The sequence below is a fragment of the Musca autumnalis genome, unplaced genomic scaffold, assembly GCF_047663935.1.
Source record: "Musca autumnalis isolate F117 unplaced genomic scaffold, ASM4766393v1 scaffold_1, whole genome shotgun sequence".
In the NCBI taxonomy this organism is placed as follows: Eukaryota; Metazoa; Arthropoda; class Insecta; order Diptera; family Muscidae; genus Musca; species Musca autumnalis.
Window position 1 is genome coordinate 131410355 of NW_027411644.1, and position 16296 is coordinate 131426650.

At 33.2% G+C, this 16296-nt stretch overlaps 2 protein-coding genes across 4 annotated transcripts in view; both read right to left on the reverse strand.

Moving 5' to 3' along the window:
- Positions 1-16296, reverse strand: part of Snap25 (Synaptosomal-associated protein 25kDa) — a 762009-nt gene that overhangs the window by 308325 nt on the left and 437388 nt on the right. For all 3 annotated transcript variants that reach the window (XM_073992812.1, XM_073992795.1, XM_073992804.1), the window contains exon 3: positions 6066-6107. In XM_073992812.1, the coding sequence (XP_073848913.1) occupies positions 6066-6107 (42 nt within the window). The remainder of the gene's footprint in view (positions 1-6065; positions 6108-16296) is intronic.
- Positions 8206-8693, reverse strand: LOC141390601 (uncharacterized). Its single transcript, XM_073963552.1, has 3 exons — positions 8577-8693; positions 8296-8507; positions 8206-8214 (listed from the first exon to the last, which is right to left on the reverse strand). Exons 1-3 carry the CDS (start codon positions 8662-8664, stop codon positions 8206-8208), a joined length of 309 nt encoding a protein of 102 aa, XP_073819653.1. The 5' UTR covers positions 8665-8693.

The following is a 16296-nucleotide window of genomic DNA, read 5'->3' on the forward strand; positions in this document are numbered from 1 at the left end:
CATACGTTTTTTCAAGGAATCGTTCAATTGAATTAGTTCGTTCATGAACTATACAACTATACTGCGTTGGCTGAACGGACAAACAACTCAACAGGGACCAACACGAAATGATATGTATGTGTGTTTACACTCATTCATCACTAGCTATGTTGTTGAAGAGACGATTCAACAGTGGATGTTTCTCAAACAACAACAACTGCAGTGGAATATATTCTTATTCAACAGAACGATGCTTGATAATATATAATAAATATTAAATGGAGAGGAATATTCTCGCGGCTATCAGTGCTATGAAAAAACACACACTGCAGTGAGTCAGAAATTAAATCGAACGGAGAACGGAATTTAACAAATGTATTATTTCAATAGGAAAAAATAATAATTTTCGAACCAATTAAAATGAACAAGTTAATTGGAAATTAAATGAATAATTAATCATTCAAGTTTAAATGCCCGTAATAAATTGAACTTTTTGCAGAAATTTGCAAATCGAATTCAGAACATCGTGCGCTAAATAAAGCTGAAAAATCAAATTGCGACGGCAAAACGCACTTTGGACTTGAATATCAGTTCTTGCATGCAATATTGTTTCACTTTAGATAACTGAATATACAAATCACAAACATACCTTTTGATCGATGAAATATGAAGACGAATGGATATGAAAGTTCGAACAGGACCAAAATGAAAACGCCAATTGTGGGGATTTAGTGGAAATATTTCCCTCAGAGTTCATCGGGAAGGAATATAGAAATGCAAAATAGGCAAGAAAATGAAATATGTTAGAATTGTGAAAAAGCACAATAATGGTTCTTTATTGAATTCCGCTTACCAAGGACAATAGTACTGGCTGATGCTTAGGTAACAAGTGTTTTATTATAAGAACATTAGAAAGTTAAATGCAGTAGTAAAACTCAGAGAGAGAATGAGAGCATACATTGTACAATTCTGAGCAGAAGTACAGATGCCCAATGCAAACATTTTGGCATGTAGGAAAACGAATATTATGGTTGCCGGTTGAGAAAAATCGGCGTGAACACCATCAAAATACCGAAAATCGGGGGCTATATCATATTGCACATTTTCAATACCAACCATCCCAGGCGAAATAGAAACTTCTATATAAAATTACTAAGCTCTGTCTTAAAAACTGCAAGCTGTATCTTGATTTCAACAGATGGAATGATGGACAGACGGACTTAAAATTTTATGCTGATCAAGAATATATATGAGGAATAACAATTTTTTTTAGTTTTCCATAAAAAAAAAATTAAAAAAAAAAATCTTAAGCTACATGAAAGATTTTTGGTGCATAGATTGGGAAAAATTTCCGATTCTCAAATATGTTCGAGATGCTAATTTTATTTGTTGCAAAAGTTATGGCGATTTTAATTCTGATAATAAGAAATAAATCTTAAAACAAAGCTACTCATTATATTGCGAAACATTGCTAAATAAGGGCTTCCTACGTACTATATGATTACTGAGGTCCCATAACATTAGTGACAAAGTTGTAAATTTTCGCGGAAATTAAGAAAGAAGTAAAAAATTGCTTGCTTGCAACTTATTTTATTAAAATTTAAGCTGTTTATGTATCGGAAAAATATTTTAAAAATATGTACGTAATCTAAACATAAAGAAATCTGTTTAGCGGTTTGCACATTTTAGCAAAAACAAATATATATATATATATATATATATATATATATATATATATTGAGGTAAGTTATAACAGTTTTGTAAGAGAAAATATTTTTCAAATTTGTTTGTGAGTTAGTTGAAGAAAATGTAAGAAAATTAGGTCGGAGTTATTCTTCTATTTCAGTTAAATTTCACGCTGTTTTCGCAAAACTGCGAGTGATGTGTCAGTTTTTTTCAGTTTCGCGATATTTTCAAAAACATTTTTCGCACATTTTTCGGTTTTTGCAGTTGCTGTTTTCGCCGTTCTAGGGGATGGATTTTCACGATCTATGATTTATATGATCCGGACCGCCGAAAAACTAAAATATCGCGGGGTAACAGCACACTCAAAAGGCTATTGTAAATACTGTACCCAAAAAATATGTTTTTTAGAAAATAGATCCCACTAAATTTTGGCCTTTGGCAATAGATTACTCTGCTGCTGTGTGGGCTACATTAATCTTATTAATTGTTTTTTGAAATACTCGAATGCGCGTTCCAGTTAAATTAAAAATACGAAAAACACCTAAAATCCGGCTTCAAAATGTCAGCATCTATAAAAGGTGGAAGCAGTGGAAATTTCGAAAAGTAATACATTACTACTGCTCGGAGATTTTAATGCTCAAGTGGGATGTGACAATGATGGGTACGAGAGTGTCTTAGGAACCCACGCACTTGGAAATCGCAACACTAATGGCGAACTACTAATAGAACTGTGCTGTAACTTTGATCTCAAGATAGGTGGTTCGCTTTTCCCTCACAAGCGAAACCATAAAACTACGTGGAGAGCTCCCTCTGACAATTATGAGAACCAAATTGACCATATTTGTATATCAAGAAAGTGGAGCAGTATGCTATGTGATGTTCGCAACAAAAGAAGTGCAGAAATCGGAAGTGACCATTATCTCGTTTTAGCAGAGGTAAAACTAAAACTATCCCAGCAGAAAAAGAAGAATGTCGACTCACAAAGAAAAACCTTTGATATCGAGAAACTAAAAAACAGCACATCCAAAAATATGTTCATAGACAAAGTATGTAATATCAACATAAACTCCCTTGATACACTAGAAGAGAAATGGAAACGATTTAAGGACAACATAACGGAAATATGCACGACGGTTTTAGGATTGAAGCGAAAACAACAAGATTCCGATTGGATAACGAGTGAAACATGGGAACTAATTGAAGAAAGGAAAATCTTCAAGGGCAAAATGCTTTCTGAAAATGCTGAAGACAAGTTGGAACTATTCAGAGAGAAGCACAAACAGTTATCCAAAGATATTAAAAAGCATGTAAAAAAGACTTACTATGGTAAAATGGGGAGTGAGGCTCAGACAGCTGCTAACAAGGGGAACTCAAAAGAACTCTATAAAATTATAAGGAAATTGAGTGGCAAGGATACACTCATAAGTAACACGCCTGTAGAAGATGAAACAGGGTCTCTCGTGACATCAAAAGACGAACAAACAAAAGTTTGGAAAAGACATTTTGAAAAAACGCTGAACATCAGCCAAAACCACCAAGCACAATTCCTCATCTCAAAAATACATCCCACAAATGCAGAGGTAAAAACAGAAAATCCTTCAATTGCTGAAATAGAAGAAGCGATTAATGCCATAAAACCCGGTAAAGCCCCAGGTATTCCAGCAGAATGCTTTAAAGTCTGTAGCAATATAATGGCTGAAAAACTACACCCGTTATTCAAACAGATATGGGAGGAGGAAACTATCCCACAAGACTGGAAAGAGTCAATTATAGTGAAACTTCCTAAAAAGGGTAACAGAACAAAATGTGGCAACTGGAGAGGCATATCCTTACTGCCATCAACACTACTAATTTTCAACAAAATAATTTTTAGAAAAATTGTTGCGAAAAAACCAAGCTGGTTTCCGAGCAAGGAATTCATGCATCGACCACATATGCACAACAAGAATCATCATTGAACAATCCGTAGAGTATAACGCAAGTTTATATCTAGCATTTGTGGACTATGAAACAGCGTTCGATGCCCTAAACAGAAAATGCATATGGAGCTCACTTCTATCAAAAGGAATACCCAAGAAACTAGTGACACTTATAGAAAATAGCTATATTGGTACGACTTCCAGAGTGTTGCACGAAGGAGTCCTCAGCGAAGCGTTTTTTACAACCAGTGGAGTGCGACAAGGCTGCACATTATCACCGCTATTATTCGTCACAGTTCTTGACGCAGTGTTTGAAAATCTAGACTCAACACCATCTGGTCTAAATTGGAATTTGTTCGACAAACTTGGGGATCTGGAGTATGCAGACGATGCCGTTTTACTTACAACAACATACTCAGATATGCAAAACAAATTACTCAACCTGTCAGAGGAATCATTAAAAGTTGGTCTGAAGATAAACTGCGGCAAAACAAGAACTATGAGGATAAATTCCAATAATAACAACCCGTTTATGATATATGGAGAAGCAATACAGAATGTGGACCGTTTTGAATATCTTGGTAGCATTTTATCAACAAAAGGAGGTACCACGGAGGACGTTGATAACCGTATTAGAAAAGCCCACATTTGGTCATCTGAGACATTAAATATAAAAACAAAAATCAATATCTTCAATTCTTGCGTGAAATCTACGCTACTGTATGGATCCGAGGCATGGCTTACCAATACCACAATAACCAATAAACTTCAAGTATTTATAAACAGATGTCTTCGCAACATATTAAAAATATGGTGGCCACAAACTATATCTAACGAACGTCTCTGGAATATAACAAATCAACAGGAAATAAAATCTGCAATCACTCAAAGGAAATATGGCTGGCTCGGCCACACTCTTAGAAAAAGCGAGACTGATATTTCCCACTCAGCTCTCCATTGGAATCCCCAAGGACGACGCAATAGAGGCAGGCCGAAAACAACATGGAGAAGAACACTAACAACAGAAACCAACTTATCAATCGATCAATTAAAATATATAGCAAATGATAGAAATGAATGGAGAATCTTTGTAAATAGACTAAGTTTATAATATGTTACACGTTTATAAACATGTCATAATAATAAAATAATAATACATTAGATGTGTAATCTTCATTTTGTATTCTTCTACTTTTACTTTCGACATATGTTCGTCATTTGAACGGTTTAATCGGAAATCAAATAGTAACGTAAAAACCTCGTTAGCTTCAACGTTTTTTTTTTCCTATTTTTATTAATTTACGCGGTCATAACTTTCACGCAAATTAAATTATTTTGCCAAATTTTTGAGCTTTGTTCAAAAACACTTGAATTGATCTAGCCATGGTCATAGTTACTGGTAAATTGCAATAGTTCGCGTATTATAATAGTGCAAACCTTGGAAACTAAATTTTTTTGATATTCACTCATATATACTTTATAGAGTTTTTGACGAATATTTCGATGTGTTACAAACGGAATGACAAATTTAATTATACCCTCAATATTACGGTGGACGGTTCAATAAAGACCGGGAGTTTCCATTGGCAACAAATATTGGAGTCAAAATCTGTCTTAAGATCTTAAAATATGATGATGCTTGATCTCCAAAAAAAATTCTTATGAAGAAATCGGTAGAAACAATTTATGAAGTCAAAATTTTACACAAAATTGTGGTAAATTTTTCAAGACCACAATAAAATGACAAAGAAGTCACATTTGATAGGTTTATCAGTCCAAGCGTTCAGCGGTGGTATTTTCCAACAAAACCGCTTGTAACCAACCAATTTGCGTTCATTTCCCTCAGAATATACGTGTCTGAATTGGAAATGCTGAAATTGGAATAATCTTTACCATATTTCCTCTGTTTTAGACTTATAAACATATCAATTGTGACGTTTTGTAATTTTATTTATTAATATTGTTGTCTTGAAAATGTTGAACACAATTTTTTGTAAAATTTTGACTTCATAAATTGTTTCTACTCCTGATTTTGTAAACAAAAATTTTACAATAAATTAGTTTTACAGGCTAAGGGCCATTATATATGTGTTCTTTTACTATCTGATCGATTTCAAAACGCAAAATAAACCAATTTGGAGGCATTAAAAATATAATTTTTACATTGGAAGTTAATGTTAGTCCCGGTCCACACTAGCGTGAATTTCATTAAAAAAATTTCATGAAATTAGGTGTTCTTAAATCGAATTCCCCACTACAGCAATTTTATGATTTTACTCTACTATGGACGTCGATCTAGAGACGCATAATTTCATACCAAAATTTCAGTGAAATTACTGTAGTGTGGCTCGGGACTTAAGAAGCTCCTCCTTGAAATTCAATCATCACTTTTAACTTTAAGTTAACCGGGACGCTATAAATCTGTTCGGTAAATCCAAACTATAACAAAAGAAGACTTATAATAATGGGGGTATGACTTACCTCCTCACATAACGCTATCATACGGCGGGTACTGTCCAACGACTGAAATGAAAAGAAATAGAAATGTGTTATAATTTGACGCCAAAACAGAATTTAATACAATTTAAATACAATTATTCTATTTAATAGCAAAGTGCCCGCTACTTTGTATGCGGAAAGGATATAAAAAACTAATAAACAATATTTAATACGGAAATATACTTATACTTATTTTTATTTAAGTTCTGTTCGTACCACTTTAGTTCGATTTACAAAAAATCAGCCATATCTCACCCCTACACATCAGCATCGAGCCATATTTTTGAGGTATAGCATTTCCAAATTAAATGAAACTTTTTCCAAATTGAATGAAACCTTTATTTTTATTGAAAGAAATAATCCAGACTATTTTAAAAAAGAGAAAAAAAAATCATATTAGTTTTCAACGGTTTTTTCTTCAATCCTAATGGTAAGTAATGACAGAAAAGTGTAAATCGTTGCAAGTATTGCGTCCTTGCAATTAAAAATTTTATAATTTTTAGGCATCAACTAAGGTTAGACCGAAATAATCCTAAAGATAGGATTCACAGTACCGTGCAAAATAATAGCAGTGTGAATTGCTATGTACTAAAATTGCAATAATATTGCTATAAATCCTTAAAGCAATTCAATTATCTGCATCAGGCGAATTGTTGTATAGTGCCTGACCTCACGGGCTAAAATATTTTACATAAATATGCAACTATTAAGAAACACCATTAAAGTTTTTTTTTCTCAGGAGGGTTTTTTCGTATGCAAAATAATAGCAGTGCAGGTAAGCCAAGTAACATGCTAAAAGCTATTCATTTATAACTTTTTAGAGTTGAAAAGTATTTTGGGATTAAAATAAGAACAACTACAGACAATATGTGTACAAATGTGGATCTTCACTGCCTTTAGTGCATCACTGCAGCGCAGATGGCCATAAACATAAACTTTGCACATAGTGTAATATATCGGTGGAATTTTTTCAAAAACTATTTGTTATGCTCGAAAATCGTCCTGCGCATCCTCAAAGCAACTAACATGCATACTACGGATACCATTTTTAGAATTTAATGTAAACATAATCTGACAAAGTGAAGGAAATAAGACCAAATCTTTTGGAAACGTGCTAAATAACCACTTTTATGGATTGGCATAGCCTTCAGTTTTGTTATCCAGAACTGGAGCTACAAGTTTGACAAATGCTGATATTCAAGACATCCGTATGCAACTCTAATGAAGACTAACTTGATCGATGTTTTTCAAAAAATCTGCAGTTCGATGAATACCCAACATACCAAAAAAGCTTGAGAATTATATTATAATAAGCTTACCAACATAAGCCTTAAGCTTATAAAAGACTTGAGAATTTTGTTGTTAAAAGCTTATGTCATAATTATAGAAAAATCGAAACGGAACCCTTGTTTATAAGCTTACCCCTGTAATTGTAGAACAAGCTTATGCAATTAATATTATCTTAAGCTTACCCGTGCAATTGTAAAATAAGCTTACATATTTTTTTTAGTTTTTTAGTATTGAAATTTTATTAGTTCAATTCATATTTTAAGATATAGTTAAAATTAACAAAATGTATAATGTTTTTTATTTATATCATTGTTATTTTTAATTTAAATTAAGTTTAATAGTAATTCAAGTTTTCAATTTAAATATATAATAAGTATATGTTCTATTTACATTTCTGTTTTTTGGTTTTATAATTGTTTCGCATCTTTATACGATTTTTAGCGAATTGAAAGAATGTTCGAGTATCTTTAGTAAATGTGACTTCGGTGTTACCCAGTGATAAAGCTGCATCTATAAAAAGTAGAAATTTAGTAATATTTTTTCAGATAATTTTGTAAATTAATCTTACTTCGTATAGCTTTTGCTGTGCTCAAATTTCGTACACTTCTCTTTGTCTCCGTTCCCTTCCAACATAGCTGTTCTCCAACGTTATCCGTTATTAGTTTCCTCCAGCAATTTCTTACAAAATTTGGTGCCTTGGTGCTGTGCTCAAATTTCGTACACTTCTCTTTGTCTCCGTTCCCTTCCAACATAGCTGTTCTCCAACGTTATCCGTTATTAGTTTCCTCCAGCAATTTCTTACAAAATTTGGTGCCTTGGCAACAAGTTTTAGTTAATTTTCCTGAAAATAAGACACAAGAATAAATTACATCTTTTGTATGCTCATTGTGATCTAAATTGTACGAATAAGAATCAAACTTACTAAAGAAATAAAATTTTCGCGATTTTCTTGAAAACCTTTTTCGAATTCTAGGAACGCCTCAATATCTTTAAACGGCTCTGAAGGCATCAACATGCTATTTGTTTTAGTCTTTTCTTTTTTGCGGCCCTGCAACTCCTTGCGCAAACTTTGAACTTCACTGGTTAGCCTAACGAACATCGGTTGAATTGCTGTTATTACTTTATGTACTATTTCTGTAAATAAAATTATGATTTTATCTATTAGTTAAAAATCATAAAAATTTTTATTAAACTTGTTATTACCTTCAGTCTGGACATTTTCTTTAATTGAGGAGGGTTCCATAATTTCGTTTTGCTGGTTTACAAAATATTTACTGAAATCTTCAGGCATTGTGAATTAACGGTAAGAAAACAGTTTTGCTGTCATTAGAAAAAGAAACCATTTTAGCTATTTCAGTTAAAAAGTGCATCTGAGTTTTCTCAGAGAATGATAAGTTCGCTGACTCCCATATATTCAAGTGAGTAGATTTAAGTGGATAGTTAAACATTGGTTCCAAATGAAGTACTTTTAATTCAAACACTTTTAGCTCTCCCGTACAGTCAATTGATGACACTTTAAAAATTTCTTGTCCAACGGTATAATAGTTGTTAGGTGGAAATATTGACAAGTACATATTTTCATTATGAACAAAAGTATTTGAATTCTTTTGTAGCTTCTCACAGTCCTTTGAATGTGAACTGTTTATATTCTCTTCAACCAGTCGATTATACAATTGGGCGGATATGTGGTTTTTCTTTTTTATGAGTCGTTTTAATTGTCCTAACTTATTTTCAAATTTAAAGGCGCTTATATTTTCCAGTGAGCCATACAATAAAGCATCACTTGCTAGATGAGTAAGACAGTGGAAGTTGAATGTAACTGTGGATTCATTATAATTCACTGGAACATTCCTAACAAAATTTGTTAGCATATCTTGAGCGCACTCATTGTATGTTTTGCATTTAGTTTCATCTAATAAAATACGCAAAGCTGAGCTCAACTGCAGAAATGCGTATAAAGTCGTTCATCTAATATATTTTTTAATATAAAAGGGCCAGTATAAAGAAGGAACTGGCGAAATTCAGTTGCCTTGTATCGTTCGAATTCCTTTAAACCTCGTGGTGTTCTAGAGAACTCCCTTGGAGTTTGACATTTAAGCTGCAACAGCTGGTCATCAAAAGCTTGGATTTGTGCTGTGGTTAGAGAAAACGAGCAATTTTTTTTCCTTATCCAGGACTTCAGTAAGGACTTCACCACCTCAAGGCAAACTACGTGCATGTAATCTAATGGGAATGATTTCACCATGTCTATTGGTAATTTCTCTATTACCATTGTTGTGTTTGTGATATGATGATTTGGGTATTGTCGTGATCGAAAGCCTTCATCGGTTCGAAAATCATTACCATTTTATTGTGTGAACACCATACGCCTCTGAACATGTTTTCCAGTTTGTGTGCATTTATGGCAACAATTGTAGCCGGTATGACTTTTGATACCCAAAACTAGTGATCTTGCTGGCGAATCACATATAAATGAACGGCAGCTAACTTTATAAGATTTTCCATCGAAACAAAAATTAGTCGCAATAACTTCATTAAGTTCCTCGACGAATAGTTTCAAGAATGCATTGACGTCTTTGGGTTTGTTATTTCCAGAATAAACTCCAATAGTGTGCACGGGCTTTGTACCATTTACATTTACGAGTATCGGCCAAGCTTGAGATAAGGAACTTTTTGAAATTGGTAGACCATCAATATTAAAATTTAATTCAATAGCATCACTTTCATAAACCGTATTACAAAAAAAATCTGTCAGGCAGTCCTCCAGTCCATAGTGCATATACTCGCCACCTGCAAGTGGGACAATTGGGGCATCTCTAGGAGTTTTTTTAAAGCTCTCGCATCCTTTGGTAGATTTGAAACTATCTTCTTTATAATGGCTAATAGTTCATTTATCGCCGAGTTTGTTATTAAATGTTTAACACTCCACTTAGCCAACTCTTATATATTGATTTCTTCGATTATATGATTAATCGTAGATTCGTCACTTTCACTTTCATTTTCCGAACTTTTGTCACTTTCATTGCTAGGACACACAATATTGTTTTCATTAGAACCGCTATTTGATGCAGCAGTATCGAAATCTTTTTCAGATTTATCATTTTTTTGTTTTTTATGATTCAAAAGAAGTTCAAGAACTTCTTTTGTTTCTCTTCTAACACTTTTTTATATTTGTTAGGCATTAACAATTGTATATTACCACAACACTGATATTTTTCTTTGTTAACACACGCGGACTTTTATTTAATCACGAATAAATTGAACGATGGATGCAAAATACGAAAAATATTGTTTTAAGGAAACTAATTTATCAAAAAATTCAGAGCCAACTTGTCAGATAATGATTGAATATACAAACAATTTCCAAACATTGTTAAAATTTGATTATGAATTTTCGATTGATTCTCAAGTCCTATTACTTTTAATTTTTATTTGGTATGTTGGGTATACATACGGTAATGTTCAAAAATGTTTTACAATCGTTGAAGTTGAGATTCACCATTTAATAAGTCACGAACTGTCAATACATTTTATACAATATGAATATATTTATATTAATTGAAGTGTTTTAGCCGGGGTCGCATAAAATGAACCATAACAAATAATTTATGTGGAAGCTGTGTTGGTGGTAATATTAAAAAATGGGTAAAAATGTGTTGAAGTTTACAAGTTTTTTTGTGTTCTTTCTTGATTTCTGGTCAAACCACGGAAAATTCAGATCTAATCTCAAAGAAAGAACTGAAGAATAACCTTTGTGCAACATGGTTCTTATGTATGACTTTTCGATATATACACTGCATCCCCCTAAAATCGATGCTGACATTTTGAAGTTTTGAAATCTGGGTTTTTTGAATTTTTCATATAATTGGAGGGCGCAACCAGATAATTACCCAAACTATTTATTGGATTGTAGAACTCGTGATTCCACGTCGTTTGATGTATATCTCATGAGTGTGCTTCATACAGCTACCTAGTAATAGGAGCCCAAAGTCGAAATTTTGGTGCGTAAATTTTCTTTAAAAACCTATTTTTTGGCTTCAAAATTTACGACTGTGACTCAGGTACCCTTGAACCCCGCGTGATTTTAGTTTTTTTACGCGCCGGATCGAATGAAACCTTCCGCTTTCAAATCCATCAACTAAAACGGCGGTTATATATACCTTGAAAGTAGGAAATTCTGCAAAATTATATTTTGATGATTCCGCGCATTGAACCGCGATTTTCTTTGGTTATTTTTACATAAATGGAATCCCTTATACGCGATTATATTATTTTCCAAAACCGTGTGGCATAAATTACCGAGATTCTGGAGTAATATTCGTATTTCGTTTAAAATAGAATTTGGTAGCACATCCGCGGTACTTGACGAATTTGTTTAAAATTTGTTATAATGACGTATTTTTTATAGGCGGTCACTGAAATCGGATGCGCCTTATAATCTTATTTACATCGCGCAATTTTTACCCACATAAAGTTTTTTTGAACAGTAAGATGCAGCTGACGGCACACTTTGGCCGCTGAATGAAAAGTGGAAAAGTGGAAAAATCGCTAACTAATTATCTATTAGTTAAAAATCATAAAAATTTTTATTAAACTTGTTATTACCTTCAGTCTGGACATTTTCTTTAATTGAGGAGGGTTCCATAATTTCGTTTTGCTGGTTTACAAAATATTTACTGAAATCTTCAGGCATTGTGAATTAACGGTAAGAAAACAGTTTTGCTGTCATTAGAAAAAGAAACCATTTTAGCTATTTCAGTTAAAAAGTGCATCTGAGTTTTCTCAGAGAATGATAAGTTCGCTGACTCCCATATATTCAAGTGAGTAGATTTAAGTGGATAGTTAAACATTGGTTCCAAATGAAGTACTTTTAATCCAAACACTTTTAGCTCTCCCGTACAGTCAATTGATGACACTTTAAAAATTTCTTGTCCAACGGTATAATAGTTGTTAGGTGGAAATATTGACAAGTACATATTTTCATTATGAACAAAAGTATTTGAATTCTTTTGTAGCTTCTCACAGTCCTTTGAATGTGAACTGTTTATATTCTCTTCAACCAGTCGATTATACAATTGGGCGGATATGTGGTTTTTCTTTTTTATGAGTCGTTTTAATTGTCCTAACTTATTTTCAAATTTAAAGGCGCTTATATTTTCCAGTGAGCCATACAATAAAGCATCACTTGCTAGATGAGTAAGACAGTGGAAGTTGAATGTAACTGTGGATTCATTATAATTCACTGGAACATTCCTAACAAAATTTGTTAGCATATCTTGAGCGCACTCATTGTATGTTTTGCATTTAGTTTCATCTAATAAAATACGCAAAGCTGAGCTCAACTGCAGAAAATGCGTATAAAGTCGTTCATCTAATATATTTTTTAATATAAAAGGGCCAGTATAAAGAAGGAACTGGCGAAATTCAGTTGCCTTGTATCGTTCGAATTCCTTTAAACCTCGTGGTGTTCTAGAGAACTCCCTTGGAGTTTGACATTTAAGCTGCAACAGCTGGTCATCAAAAGCTTGGATTTGTGCTGTGGTTAGAGAAAACGAGCAATTTTTTTCCTTATCCAGGACTTCAGTAAGGACTTCACCACCTCAAGGCAAACTACGTGCATGTAATCTAATGGGAATGATTTCACCATGTCTATTGGTAATTTCTCTATTACCATTGTTGTGTTTGTCAGAGAACTGCGTAAGTAGCTGGTTTTGACACTCATAAGCCACATGCAAAAAAACAAGCGTATGTGCGGCTTGCTACTCTAAAAAATAAATGCAAGTGTTGCTTGCCATTCTCAAAATATGTGCGAGTGTGGCTAGCCACTCAAAAAATAAGTTATTTAAAAATGGATATTTTTTGACACTTGCGTATGCTTTGCCAAGTAGTTTTAAATACGCAATTACATTTTCTGTTTTACTTTCTTGCTCATCGCACATCAAGTGTTGTTTTCAACCCTTGTAATTCAACCGTTTGTCTTATGTTCTCCGAGAGAGTGAGAGCAAAAATAATTTTCTAACACTGATTTTCAAAGGTTAGAAGAGCATTCAAAAGCACGCATAACATTCCAAGCAAATAAAGAAAATCACACACAAACGAAACAACAAAAAATAAAATTAGAAATATTTATTTTTTGTAATGTTGTGTGTGTGCTTCCACTTGATAAGTCACTTGGCAAACTATCTACGATTGCGAGTTTTGTAACAGTGCAAAATATGATGAATACTTGTTTTACTTATTACGCACAAGCAACGGTCTTGATGCATCGCAAGTATTTTTGGTGGTGGTGGAAAAAATACAGAGTGCAAGAAAAGACACACATTAAAAAAGCAAAAGGCCCAAAAAACTTGTGCGTGCACAATTGGCTTACGGGGACAAGTAACTCATTGATGATCTCTGGTGTTTGTGATATGATGATTTGGGTATTGTCGTGATCGAAAGCCTTCATCGGTTCGAAAATCATTACCATTTTATTGTGTGAACACCATACGCCTCTGAACATGTTTTCCAGTTTGTGTGCATTTATGGCAACAATTGTAGCCGGTATGACTTTTGATACCCAAAACTAGTGATCTTGCTGGCGAATCACATATAAATGAACGGCAGCTAACTTTATAAGATTTTCCATCGAAACAAAAATTAGTCGCAATAACTTCATTAAGTTCCTCGACGAATAGTTTCAAGAATGCATTGACGTCTTTGGGTTTGTTATTTCCAGAATAAACTCCAATAGTGTGCACGGGCTTTGTACCATTTACATTTACGAGTATCGGCCAAGCTTGAGATAAGGAACTTTTTGAAATTGGTAGACCATCAATATTAAAATTTAATTCAATAGTATCACTTTCATAAACCGTATTACAAAAAAAAAAATCTGTCAGGCAGTCCTCCAGTCCATAGTGCATATACTCGCCACCTGCAAGTGGGACAATTGGGGCATCTCTAGGAGTTTTTTTAAAGCTCTCGCATCCTTTGGTAGATTTGAAACTATCTTCTTTATAATGGCTAATAGTTCATTTATCGCCGAGTTTGTTATTAAATGTTTAACACTCCACTTAGCCAACTCTTATATATTGATTTCTTCGATTATATGATTAATCGTAGATTCGTCACTTTCACTTTCATTTTCCGAACTTTTGTCACTTTCATTGCTAGGACACACAATATTGTTTTCATTAGAACCGCTATTTGATGCAGCAGTATCGAAATCTTCTTCAGATTTATCATTTTTTTGTTTTTTATGATTCAAAAGAAGTTCAAGAACTTCTTTTGTTTCTCTTCTAACACTTTTTTATATTTGTTAGGCATTAACAATTGTATATTACCACAACACTGATATTTTTCTTTGTTAACACACGCGGACTTTTATTTAATCACGAATAAATTGAACGATGGATGCAAAATACGAAAAATATTGTTTTAAGGAAACTAATTTATCAAAAAATTCAGAGCCAACTTGTCAGATAATGATTGAATATACAAACAATTTCCAAACATTGTTAAAATTTGATTATGAATTTTCGATTGATTCTCAAGTCCTATTACTTTTAATTTTTATTTGGTATGTTGGGTATACATACGGTAATGTTCAAAAATGTTTTACAATCGTTGAAGTTGAGATTCACCATTTAATAAGTCACGAACTGTCAATACATTTTATACAATATGAATATATTTACATTAATTGAAGTGTTTTAGCCGGGGTCGCATAAAATGAACCATAACAAATAATTTATGTGGAAGCTGTGTTGGTGGTAATATTAAAAAATGGGTAAAAATGTGTTGAAGTTTACAAGTTTTTTTGTGTTCTTTCTTGATTTCTGGTCAAACCACGGAAAATTCAGATCTAATCTCAAAGAAAGAACTGAAGAATAACCTTTGTGCAACATGGTTCTTATGTATGACTTTTCGATATATACACTGCATCCCCCTAAAATCGATGCTGACATTTTGAAGTTTTGAAATCTGGGTTTTTTGAATTTTTCATATAATTGGAGGGCGCAACCAGATAATTACCCAAACTATTTATTGGATTGTAGAACTCGTGATTCCACGTCGTTTGATGTATATCTCATGAGTGTGCTTCATACAGCTACCTAGTAATAGGAGCCCAAAGTCGAAATTTTGGTGCGTAAATTTTCTTTAAAAACCTATTTTTTGGCTTCAAAATTTACGACTGTGACTCAGGTACCCTTGAACCCCGCGTGATTTTAGTTTTTTTACGCGCCGGATCGAATGAACCCTTCCGCTTTCAAATCCATCAACTAAAACGGCGGTTATACCTTATACCTTGAAAGTAGGAAATTCTGCAAAATTATATTTTGATGATTCCGCGCATTGAACCGCGATTTTCTTTGATTATTTTTACATAAATGGAATCCCTTATACGCGATTATATTATTTTCCAAAACCGTGTGGCATAAATTACCGAGATTCTGGAGTAATATTCGTATTTCGTTTAAAATAGAATTTGGTAGCACATCCGCGGTACTTGACGAATTTGTTTAAAATTTGTTATAATGACGTATTTTTTATAGGCGGTCACTGAAATCGGATGCGCCTTATAATCTTATTTACATCGCGCAATTTTTATCCACATAAAGTTTTTTTGAACAGTAAGATGCAGCTGACGGCACACTTTGGCCGCTGAATGAAAAGTGGAAAAATCGCTAACTAATTATCTATTAGTTAAAAATCATAAAAATTTTTATTAAACTTGTTATTACCTTCAGTCTGGACATTTTCTTTAATTGAGGAGGGTTCCATAATTTCGTTTTGCTGGTTTACAAAATATTTACTGAAATCTTCAGGCATTGTGAATTAACGGTAAGAAAACAGTTTTGCTGTCATTAGAAAAAGAAACCATTTTAGCTATTTCAGTTAAAAAGTGCATCTGAGTTTTCTCAGAGAATGATAAGTTCGC

What these genes read in the sequence shown, in the direction of transcription:
- LOC141390601 (XM_073963552.1), bottom strand. Translation starts at nt 8,664, where the DNA reads ATGCCTGAAGATTTCAGTAAATATTTTGTAAACCAGCAAAACGAAATT. An exon ending in AGAAAATGTCCAGACTGAAG is followed by an intron (nt 8,508 to 8,576) that starts GTAATAACAAGT and finishes TTTTATTTACAG; the next exon opens with AAATAGTACATAAAGTAATA.